General features: G+C 50.5%; 1 protein-coding gene and 1 long non-coding RNA gene across 5 annotated transcripts in view; one reads left to right on the top strand and one right to left on the bottom strand.

Moving 5' to 3' along the window:
* Positions 1-11,872, bottom strand: part of KCNAB1 (potassium voltage-gated channel subfamily A regulatory beta subunit 1) — a 359,570-nt gene that overhangs the window by 2,393 nt on the left and 345,305 nt on the right. For all 4 annotated transcript variants that reach the window (XM_025436028.3, XM_025436029.3, XM_049099888.1 and 1 more), the window contains 2 exons: positions 6,586-6,706; positions 1,936-2,024 (listed from right to left, as the gene is read on the bottom strand). In XM_025436028.3, the coding sequence (XP_025291813.1) occupies positions 1,936-2,024; positions 6,586-6,706 (210 nt within the window). The remainder of the gene's footprint in view (positions 1-1,935; positions 2,025-6,585; positions 6,707-11,872) is intronic.
* On the top strand, positions 3,746-10,413 carry LOC125752151 (uncharacterized). The gene is made up of 2 exons (XR_007405258.1): positions 3,746-4,685; positions 8,792-10,413. It is a non-coding gene; the product is annotated as an uncharacterized LOC125752151 (long non-coding RNA).

Genomic DNA, 11,872 nt, shown 5'->3' with positions numbered 1-11,872 from the left:
AGCTGCTCTGCACCGAGAGGCCATTTCCGGTGAGAGGCCCGGGTGGGGGCCGCTCGGCTCCGGGGACCAGGGAGGGAGGAGGCGCTGCGCCCGTGGCCACATCCCGGGAAGGGGCAGTTGGGGTGACAGCACGGAAGGCCGCCGGGGCCGCCGTGTGGAGCGTGTGGAGCCCGGATGCCGCCCGGGACTTGTGCGCTGGGCGTGACCCGGTCAGACACCCCGAGGTAGCCCGGGGCTGAGCTGGAGGAGGTGGAAAGGGGCAGCGGCCTTAGAGACCCTGCTGCCGGCGCAGCTGGTGCAGGCGGGAGCGCGGCGGTGACCCGGCCGGAGGGAGCTCGGGAATCAAGGGCACAGGCTACACCCCTGGACGGGGACGGCTGGCTTGTTCGCGGGTAGACTGACCCCGGGTCAGACCGTGGCCGACCCCGTCAGGCGGCGGTTCCGGCCCCCACGCTGCGGTCGTCGAGGGAGGAGGCCGGGGTGACGCCGGGTGACCCGACTCCGCGGCAGGCCTGCCCCCCGGAGCCTCGAGGCCCCGAGGCCTACCCGTGCCTACCGCCTTCCTCTCCGCACCAAGGGGAACATCTGTCCCCCCGGCTGCGGAGCCTCGGGGAGCTGACGCCGGCGCGAGGCGGCCCCACGCGGGCCCCACGTCGGCCAAGTGGAGCTGCGGGTCAGCCCGCCAGGAGGGAAAACTCTTCCTTCAGGACGCCGAAGTGAATTTCCGAGAGTTTGACATTAAAAAAAGAAACCGTAAAACTACTTGAATAAAACATGAAAAATGTATATATAGCGTCGTCAGAGCTGGATTTTCAAGCAGCCCCGCACCCAGAGTTCCCTGTGAAGCCGCCAGTTCCTTACTGTTGGCGCCTGTTGTCAAACACTTTCCTCCACCGCAGATCCACAAACAGCCCACAGGCCCGGGCCGGGCGGACGCGCAGCTGGGGGCCTCGGGGGGGCTGCTCGCGGCGGTGGCGCCCGTCCCCCCACGGAGGCCGGCCCACGCCCGGAGCCCCGCCAGCAGCACGTCCGCCCCAGGCCCCCGCGGTGTCCCCCGGGCCCGCAGGGCTCCCGCTCGGGCCTCAGGACGCGCAGCCCGGGCCTGGCGCAGAGACGCGGCGCACGTAGGCCCGCCCGTTGCTCGGGGTCTCCCGGGGTCTCCCGGGGTCTCCCGGCCTCTGGCTACCGAGCGGCCGCGCGGTTCGAACCGCCGTCCTGTCGGTCACGTCTCTGCCCCGCGAGCGTCAGTGGCCACCGCGCGGCTGCCCGGCGTCCGGCACGCGGCGGGCTCGCAGGGGCCTGGGTGACCCGCGCCTGCCCACGCCCCGGCCCCGGCCCCGGCCCAGCGCGCCCCTCGCCGCCTGCTCGGGAACTTCAGGAGCTGAAGCGGCGGCACCTTCGGCTGCGGGGCGCCTGCTGCCCCGGGTCGCGGCGGCCGTTCCTCCCCCGCCCCTCCCACGGCCCAGCCAGGACGAGGGTGGTTCTGCCCCGGGGCGGGGGGCAGGGCTTGCCCAGGGCACGCGGGCACGCGGGCGGGAGACCCACTTCGGCAGCTGTGGCCGCGGCGAGAGCAGGGAGCGGGCGGGGGAGGTCACGGCGGCCACTGCCCCCCCCGCCCCCCCGTTCCCACCCGCCGGGGCAGGAGTGGGGTGGCTGGTTCTGAACCGGCTGCAAGACGGAAGATGTCCCGGAGCCCCCAACAATTCTGAGCCCGTTTCCTCTTTAAAATGTGGGCAACATTCCCTGCACAGGTCTTCGACGTCGCCTGGGGGGCCGCGGGGGCCGCCGGGAACTGGCGGAGCGGTGGGGACACTCGGGGAGCCCCCGGGCGGCGGGCAGTCCCCTGGGCCACCCCCCCCACCCCCACCCCCCCCCCCCACCCCCGGGAACGGGCGGCCTCGGGGCGGGCGGCGCTGGCCGGGCCGCGGTACTTGCCTGGATGGCGCCGAGGTTCTCCACGAGCTGCTCGGGCGTGGAGGAGCCCAGGAGCACGGAGCTCACGCCCTCGTTCCTCAGGCACCACGCTGCGAAGGAAGGACACGGCGTCAGGCGGCCCAGGCCCCTCCCGCCGCCCGCACGCCCGAACTCCGCGAGCTCCTGCAGGAGGAGGGGCGGGAGCTGCCCCGCGGCTGGGCCGTCCCAGGCACACTCCGCCCCGCCCCCGCCCGGTTACACACGGGCCTGCAGACCGCGGGGCTCGTTCCTTCGCCTCCACCCACCGAGCGACGCAGGCTTCCCCTCCCGGCCGGTCCGCCCGGGCTGCTCAGGCGCGCCCCTCCCGGCCTTCGCCCCCTCCCGCCTCGGCGACCTCCTGCCCGCGGAGAATTGAGCCCCTCAGGCCAGGCGGGCGAGCGGCAGGCGCGGCCCAGGGGCGGGAGATGAGGTGCGAGCGAGGCCAAAGCCTACCCTGGGTCCCACTTCGTCGCCTTCTGGACTGGGCTCCTCCATCGTTTCTTGCTCTGCTGAATCTTAAGTTCCTTACAGCTTTCTTCCTCTTTATCAGATTTGCCCCATTCTGGCTCCTCCGACCCTTCACGTCCGTCCAGCTACTGCCCCAACTTTGTCCCGTCCTGAACTTCTCAAAGGCTGGGTTAGACTCCCCGGGGTCGGTCCCCCTTGTCCCCTTCCTACCGTGTCAGAAGCCGCCTGCAACTAGAGGTTTCTGGGGAGGCCTGGATGCAGCACCTGCCGGACTCGCTGCGGCGCCCCACAGGCCCTGCTGGCTCTTGCTGCCTAACGCCCAAGCCCGCCTGCCCGGCGATCCCAGCCTCATTTAGTGGCACCACCAAGCACCTCGGCCTCCTGATCCCCAAAGCAGGGTGTTACCCTTAGGAACTGCCCTTTCGAGCCTGCGTTCCCTTTTAATTGCCACGTCTGCTAGATTACTCCTCCCCAATATTCCTCTAATCCAGTAGCTCGCGTGGTGGCAATGCCTCAGCCACCCGCAGGCCTTGTGGAACGGTCACTGGGTGCCACCTTTGGGTTTCCGACTCAGAAGGGCTGGACTGGGGCCTGGGGATCTGCATTTCTGATAAGCTTCCAGGGACCATGCTTTTTCTAAAAACAACTTTGTTGAGGTAAAATTTCCCCATTTAAGGTTTATCATTCAATAATTTTTTAAGTATCAAATATGCAACATATGATATGATATGCAACCATCACCATTTATAGTTAGTCCCATTTCTACCCCAAGTCCAGGAAACCACTAATCTACTTTGTACCCCTATAAATTTTATTCTGGACACAATTTGAATGGAATCCTAGCTAAAATACGGATCTTTTTTGTCTGACTTCTTTCAGCATCTTTGCAAGGTTTACCACATTATTAGCATTTATTAGTAAATACTTCCCTTTTCACCAAATGGCATTCCATCACGTGGAGGTGGGACCACACTGAGAATGACTGCTCTGGTTTCACTGCCCACCGTCCTCATGCCCCTCACTGTCCCTCTCCTGCCCAGCTGGTCTGCCCCCCACCCCTGCCCTCCACTTCACAGGATTTTCCCTCCTTTTCCCCCATAATTGTCATACATTGAGCAGCAATCTTTCCAGATACAAATCCGATCATGCACATCTGCTTAAAAGGTCTTCAACATGTGCCTGACACAGTCGTTGTCTTGGAAGACGAAGCTCTCACTCCTCACCCTGGCAAACTTGCTGGGCAGCCGGTCCCTCCAGCTGTGTGGCTTCTCACTCCCTGCCTTGAACTTAGGCTTCAGCAGCACTCAACTGTCTCCGGTAAATCCTTTCCGTCCCCAAACCTCATGCTGTTTTTCTCCTCCTCAAGCCCTCGGCCCAAGTGTGCCCTTGGCCTGGAATGTCCTTCTGCCTCACTAATACCTGCTCATCAGTTGAGATTCCTCATGGGCACTGCCTCTTCCCAAAGCCCTTCCCTAAATCCCAGGCTGGGTTGGGAACCTCTACATTTTGCTTAACTTCCAGAACCTCTGTGCCCTTCTCAATTATTTTATTACAACACTGCATTAAAGTTACCTACTTTATTTTCTTGATTTGCCCACCAGGCTGTGAGATACATTGTTTGCACATGGATGCTCAGCACCCAGTCCAGCACCTGCACATAGTAGGCGCTTAGTACGTGTTTGCTGAATAAATACAGGTGTGAATGGCTGGTGGGTGTCCCCAAGCATTACTTCTGCCCCCATCTGCTCAGACCCTGCAATAGATACTGTTAGGCTGTTACCATGTTCTGGCTTTTTGAGTCAATCACTAAATCTTTCCACATGGGCAAAATAATACTCTATAAAGGCAAAATGCCCAGTGATCCAGGACTTTTTTTTTTTTTGTATTCCTGGCTGCATTATTTCCTGCTTTGCACTTGGAGAACTCTTGGCTCTGGTATTAAGTTCTGAGGTCAAAGCAGGGCACTCCGAAAATCATTGCCCATAAACTACCTGATGTCAGCAACAGCCGGTTTTACCCATGGGCTGCAGGACATGGGGGACCCACCGGACAGAGCTGGCCAGTGTGACAGAGAATACATACAGATGATCGTCGCTTCTAACGCCGTGTTACCAGCAGTCCTGTCCAGGACGCCTATGAGCCGAGTGTGAATGCTGGCCCCCGTGCAGGTGTGCAGCATGGGAGCCAGCCTACAGCTGGGTTCAAGTGGTTTGTTTCCTGACAAAGGATGCCCTCTCCCCCTACACCCTGCTAGCAGATCAAAGGTAATATGCCTGGAAATAATTTCCCTCTTGGTTTGAGAGTTCTGCGCTTAAAAGCAAAACTACTTGTTTATAAAGAAAAAAAGACAGGCAAGCAAGACAACTGGAGGCAGAGAGGAAGGAAAGGGAGGATCGAAGCACTGTAACTTAAACTCCAACTGTAACGAGGGTCTTTCATGTATATCTAACATCCAGTGAAAGTTTAAATCTGGTCAAGATTTCCTCTTTAGAAAGACAATGTTCTCTTCCAGAGCTAAATTCAAAACTCACTGTCACGTTACCACCTAAAACCATATTTACGACCGACTGTATTTCAAGAATAGGTGTTTCTCTGCCCGTCATTCTGACTACACGCCATGGCTAGGAATGGAGTTGTAGGTCTGAGCATTTTTTTGCAAAAATATCATCATTATCATCACCATTTATTGAGCATCTACTCTTTGCCATATATATATGGCATATTTATATACATACATATATATATATAAATAATTTCCCTTTACCCAACAAATTCATAAGATCTGTGTTATATGCACTTTATAGATAAGAAAATTGATAGGTTAAATGATTTGCTTATGGCCAAATGGCCAGTACTTTTTACTCTGCTTGTTAAAGCTCTAGGGATGCTAATAATCACATCATTCTTTGACTTTTCATTTTTTGAAAGAAAGGACGAAAGCAAGTCCTGTATATGTACCTTCTCCCCACATTCTCCCCAACTGCCTCCCGTTTCTGGCTGTCTCTAGCTGCAGCCATTCCTTGCCTTCCAGCCACAGAAGAATCCCACATCTAACAAATATTCTGTTACATTTTTTATTTTCATAGAACTTGAGCTTTTTATCTCCTTACTTCACATTGTATTGGATTAGTCTCAGTTCCTGCTGTTTCTTAATCCTTGGGGATTTTTTTCTAGAATCTATGCCCATTTTATTCTTTTCTCATAGCTACCCCAAGGATTTTTTTTTTTTTTCTCCTTCAGTTTCTTCATTGGTAAGGTGGAGATAATGACTGCAAATTTTTCCTTAACATCTGTAAGGTAGGGCGAGTGATAGCACCTCAAGGGACTGGTTTGATGATTAAGGAGACAAGACCTTGAGCAAGGTCTCTAAGCCACGTGTGGCTACTGGAGATGTGAACTGAGATGTGCTGTAGGTATAAAATACATTCTCAATTTTGAAGACTTACTATGAAAAAAAGAATGTAAAGTATCTCGATAACTTTTTAAGTCATTATGTGTTAACTGATGCTGCTTTGACCGTACCGGTTAAATAAAATCCATGATTAAGTTCCCCTATTTTCCTTTTTAATTTTTTAGTTTGGCCACTAGAAAAGTTAAAATTAAACATGTGGTTCACATTATACTCCTATTGGACAGCACTGGCTCATGTGGTTTTCAACCAAGTGAGTGACCCTGACATCCCATCAATTCCAGAGTGATGGAAGAGCATTTTTCATGGCCCCGCAGGGAGTTGCAGGTTGAAGCTGTTCCTCTAGGACAGTTTTCCATGTGGCAGTAGCCTTGGGCCCGGGGCACACCCAGCCCTGCCTCTGGCCTCTCACCAGCCCCCCTTAGCTTCCACAGGGATGGAAAACTGAGTCAGAAGAAATGGATGTCACAGTGGATACACAACTGAGGGGCATTCACCCCTGAAACCATGAGGATGTGTGTGTTTTCACGGACTTGTTCTCATTTAAACAGTGTTACGAGGGACAGAGGCAGGAAGGAAGTGCTTTAGCATGTGGACAATTCTGGGTAACTCTGAAAACTTCGTTTTAGATAGTGTTAACCAGGAGCTTATGCTTTAGAGATCAGTCTGCCCTTAGACCAGATACTTTTATCATGATAGGGATGTGAAAACTCTTCCCTGTGACCTAGCAGAGCCTCCCCTCCCGGTCACCTTACCAACAGCTAGCTGAGGTAGTGTGCATCCCAGACGCTCAGCAATCGGGGCAAGGTCTTTAAGCTTGTTTTGCTGTTTTCGGCCTTCTTCACTTACAATTCTTTCCTTCAGCCACTGATAGCACTAGGGAGAAGAGCATTTAAATGTTAATATCTGGTCAGGGTCTGAGGCAACGATTGTTAAGTCTGTGAAAGAGGAGAATGGTGAATTCCTGAACCTTCTTCCCTAACCTTTATGTCTGGTGGCAACTGGACGCCTATGCTTTTAGGCAAAGAAATGTTCCCCATGCTCTCACTCCTTGTTTACTGGCTCGGGACAGACTGATTTTGACTAATAGTCACCCTTCAAATCCATCCATATGCATGGAAGTTCTTAAAATCCTGACATATAATCAACGATAAGTAGTCTAAGTGGAGGAAAGCCTCTTACTGCAATAGCCCAATTTGAGAATGTAGAAAAAAAACCAAACCACTGACATTTCACCAAGGTCTGTAAGGTTTCCTTTTCATCAAGAAAACTGGATGCCAAGCTTTCTGCTCAGAGAAAGCCATTATCTTACATTCTTTTGTAACTATCCTTCTCCTTGCCTTGTGTTTCCTGCCAGGCTTCTATTCTTACAGCCTGGCATTACTGTGAGGTCTCTCCGCTCCTTCCTAGAAGCAGCCAAGGCATAACTAACAGGTGCCCAAGTACACTTTTAAAATTTTAAAGTGGATAAAGACTATCCCAAATGTGTATTATCTTTTGTGTAGCGACTGAAACTTTAAAAGGTAAGGAAGCCCAGAATCGGAAACTCCTTTATAAAACCTCTGAGACGAGACTGACTCTGATCTGTAGCCCGTAAAGTGAGCTAATTTCCTAAATAGAAGAAAAATCTTTTCAGAGTTCTCAGTGCTTTGCTTTCCAGAAGGTTCTGCTCTTATTAAGAAATGAGGGACAGTAGAATGCTCTTTTTAAAACTAACACTAAGCAACATCCAAAGGTAAAGAATATTTGTAAGAATGTCTGTTTTACTGAAAATACCAGAAACCATCCATTGTGTGGCAATGTGGACTTGATCCGTTGTGTTTGCAAAATGCCACAGACCTTTACCTTCCCAAAGGCAGCAATCATCACAGACATGCCACCCACACGATTTCAATAAGGCTGCTTTTGTTTTTAAGTATTTTTTTCTTCATCCTAAGACAGTATTTCCAAAGAAGAGGGTAACCGCATTATGTTTTATTATGATTTTTGGAATGATTTTGCAGATGTGAAAGAGAAATGGCAAGCTGCCCCCGTTCTGCCTGCTTCCTAGATCTCAAAGGCTTACGGTCTGGGCTGCTTACTTGAGACTTTGCTTAGGGAGCTGGCCAAGAGCTTTCCCAGCCTCAGCTCCCGGAAGCCTCAGCTTCTCCCAGGAGGAGGGGTGGCCTGGAGCGCAGACCCGTGTGCTGGGGCCCAGAGCCCCTGAACTTAACGCTCCCTGTCCGTGGTGGGAAAACATCACCAACCCTCACTTTAGTTTCATAACACCTTTCAGGGAACCAGTCTTTCCTGAGTGTTATTCAAAGGAAAAGAAAAAAAGAAAAGAAAAGGCTGACAACCAATAGCCAAATGATTATTTTTTATTGTAACAAGGAGCGTTCTCAATATTCCCAACACACATAGGGAATGGTGGTGTGACTCATCACTTCTAAACTGCAGTTCTGAGACCTTATCTCGTGGGATGCCTTTGCACTCTTAGGATCGAGCTACAAGATGTGTGTGTGCACGCACGCATTTACACACATGCACACACAAGACGTACTGAGAGGCAGACTTCTAAGAGTAACAAACATCAAACATTCATTTACTGAGTCTCTCTCCCTACACTCAACACTATAAATCTCGTTGCTTTAATCACTGGAACACAAAAGCAGGCTAGGATTTATAAAAAGTAGACGCATGGTATTTATACTGCCTTTCCTCATACCAAAGGAAACAAAAGTGTTTTTGGAAATAAATAGCTTTAACTGCTTTACAAGTGGGGAAATGTTAGCACAGAGAGGAGATGAGGCTTAATTAAAATATAAATATGGAAGTGAACCAGTGTTTTTTGTAAGAGGATTGGTGGTGGGTGTGGTTGTGTGCAACAATAAACCCAGCTTGTTGACTGGGCAGCAATCCATGAATTAAAAGCTGATTTTTTTCTTCCAACCCCCTGTACCGCTTACTCCACTGCTGCAGGGATTTGGTCACATGTCGATCTAACTACATGGAGGAAGGCAGGGATGGGCTTGTTCATCTCAACATCTCCCATCCTGACACAGTGCTTGCCACCGAGCCACAGTGAAGGAGGAATCTAAGCGACCAGGGCTCGCTCGACGGGGTAAAAACAGATCTCTTCAGTATTTCAGATTGAGCACAGATGCCACCTCCTTATTCCAGGACAACTTTGCCGACAGTCCCGTGAGGCTCCACGGTGCTTGTGAATTCCACACTGTTTCTAACAGGTTCGGTTCCCAAGTTACTCCGTGAAGATGGGGACTGTCCCCTTCCCTGTATCCTCAGGATTCAACATAGAGCCCAGCACTGGACTAGATACTCAGGAGATAATCTCCAAGGAAAAGATGAGCTCTTCTGCACAGATTAGCGGGCTATTACTTTTATACCTAAGTCACAAAATTCTCTAAATTTTCTTAAAGCCTATTTCTTTGCCATCTCGCAATGCTGTGACCATTTTACAGGTAATGCCAGGGGTAGGACTGGTCTGTGGGATTGGCCCTGAAACCTCCAGCTGGCCTGTTTGTTAATAATGGATTGAAACTCAGGCTGCAGCTATAAAGCCATGGACAGAGGAAGTCACATTTCATCTCTGGACCTTGTCTTGGAATCGTTTGGCACCTAAGATCACTGACTATTGTAATTTAAACTTCAAAATCTTTGGCTCAAAAGAGCAGCAAAATCTTTGATATTGAAGCTGAAATCTCTAGTAAACAGCTGAAGCTAAAAAAATCTCCTTCTGAAATGACACTGTGATGTGCAAAACTCTAACCTGAACAGCTGGAGTACTCGAACTGCCACTCTTCCCCCACCTTGATTCACCTGAGTTTGCATGTTCCTATTTTCATTTGACAGAGGGGGTACATATTTTATGATTTTTCTATTAGCATTTTGCTAGCAACAGGAAAGACCTGCCCATAAATTTTATTGCACTATTTCTTTCTTTCTTTTTTTTTCCCCCTAGTTCATTTCTACTTAAAAGCTGCACCCCTGGTCTGTCGATCAGACTTTGTTGATCTTCTGTTATGGCTCATTGCACTCAGTCAACAAACATTCACTGAGTGCCTGTCATGTGCCAGGCTCTGTGATGAATTACCTGAGTTTCAGTGTCTGTTCTAGAGATAATCACAAATCTCTGTCCTGTAACTTGAGAAGTGTTTTGTATTTGGGGTCCCTCCCTCCATGATTGCCGCCTAACGGGAAATGCCCCTAACAGGAGCTGGTCAAAGCGCTTTACATTTTGGGCCACTGTCATTGCTCTAACAAGTTGGTACATGACCCAAGCTTGGCGTCTTCTCTGGACTGGAGTCCTAAAGAAAGCTCTCTATTCTCTCGCATTACGTGTCTTTAAGGATGTAAACCTGCAAACAGCAGTTTTCCCACTCCTGGCCTCACGGAGAAGACCTGTTTGTAGTAGAAGACACCCACATGCAGAGAAAAATAGAGATGGAGAGTCTTGACAACGTACAGGTCTATGGTTGGAGTCAACCCTGAGAGCATCCCCATTCTGTCCTTCGCAGCAAGGGTTCATATGTTCTCCTTCTTCAATTAAATTCATTTGAATTAAATGCTTTTGTTTGCAACTAGAGAGTTCTAAGACTCTGTAAGAAGTGTTAATGGAGGGGCACCTGAGTGGCTCAAGTGGTTGAGCAACTGCCTTCAGCTCAGGGCATGACCCGGGGTCCTGGGATTGAGTCCCCGCATGGAGTCCCCGCATGGAGTCCCCACATCGAGTCCCCACATCGAGTCCCCACATCGAGTCCCCACATCGAGTCCCCGCATCGGGCTCCCTGCATGGAGCCTGCTTCTCCCTCTGCCTGTGTCTCTGCATCTCTCTCTCTCCGTGTCTCTCATGAATAAATAAATAAAATCTTTAAAAAAATAGATTTAAAAAAGGAACTGTTAATGGAATAACAGAGGAAGATGTAAAAATTCAGTTTTATAAAGTGAGGACAGGCTTCACAGAAGTGAAGACAGCCAAGCTTTGTCTTTAGAGATGAGGAGGGTTTCACAGCAAGATGAAAAAAGGGCATTTCTGGGGGGCAAAGGAGAGTACAGTGTATTTGGATGAATAATACAGTGATATAATATAGGGGAGAGACAAGAATGGAAAAATGGGCACGACTTAGATCCCAAGGTTATTTCCTTGAATGCTTTTCTGTGGGGTTTGGGTTTTGTCCTATACGGAATGACTGGGAGGGAACAGATTTTAAGCAGGGTTATGATTTGGTCAGATTAGTCTTTAGAAAGATCACTGATCACAGTGATGGGTAGTTGACAAAAGGAAAAAATAAATAAGTGAAGACAGGAAGCTATACTGCAGCAAAATAGGGAAGAAGTGATGGTGGTTGGAACAAAGGCTATGCAGGGGATGGGCCACAGAGTTAGGAAATGGCCTGGAGGAATGGGTGCCCCACTGGACAAGGCTGAGGGAGGAAAGGAGGCAGTCTGACATAACCCTTGGCTTCTGACTGGGATGGCCAGATGGAGGGTGGAGGTACTGCTAACCAAGAGGAAGGGCAGGTTCTAGGGGGTGATGATAGATTCCACTAGGCATGACTAATGCCCATGGGGGATGCCTAACAGACATGTGAAGAAGTAGCAGAGTCTAGCTCAGCAGTGAAGACATAGCCGGTGACAAAAGGTCTGGAGTCACTGTGAGGGCAGTGGGCCAAACGCAGCCTCCCATAAAACCCCCAGGTTGTATTCCTTTCTAAGCGACCCCTGGATAGGTGTTTTTCACACTGTGTTACTTTATTTACCTTTCAAATACAAGTTCAATACTTACAACGGCATGAAACGTCAGTTATCTACTTTATTGGTATAATTTACAATAACTAATGTGAAACACCAGCCATTTATTTCATTTAGAGTGGGAGGAAGTGAAAGCTGCTAACTTATTTATCCACTTGCCTAGTTCTCTTTAATTTTTTAAAATATTTTATTTATTTATTCATGAGAGACCCGGAGAGAGAGGCAGAGACACAAGCAGAGGGAGAAGCAGGCCCCATGCAGGGGAGCCCGACATGGGACTCGATCCCGGGA

This window comes from Canis lupus, chromosome 23 (genome assembly GCF_003254725.2).
Source record: "Canis lupus dingo isolate Sandy chromosome 23, ASM325472v2, whole genome shotgun sequence".
Taxonomy (NCBI): Eukaryota; Metazoa; Chordata; class Mammalia; order Carnivora; family Canidae; genus Canis; species Canis lupus.
The sequence above is the reverse complement of the archived record's forward strand: the minus strand, read 5'-3'. Positions and strand labels throughout refer to the sequence as shown.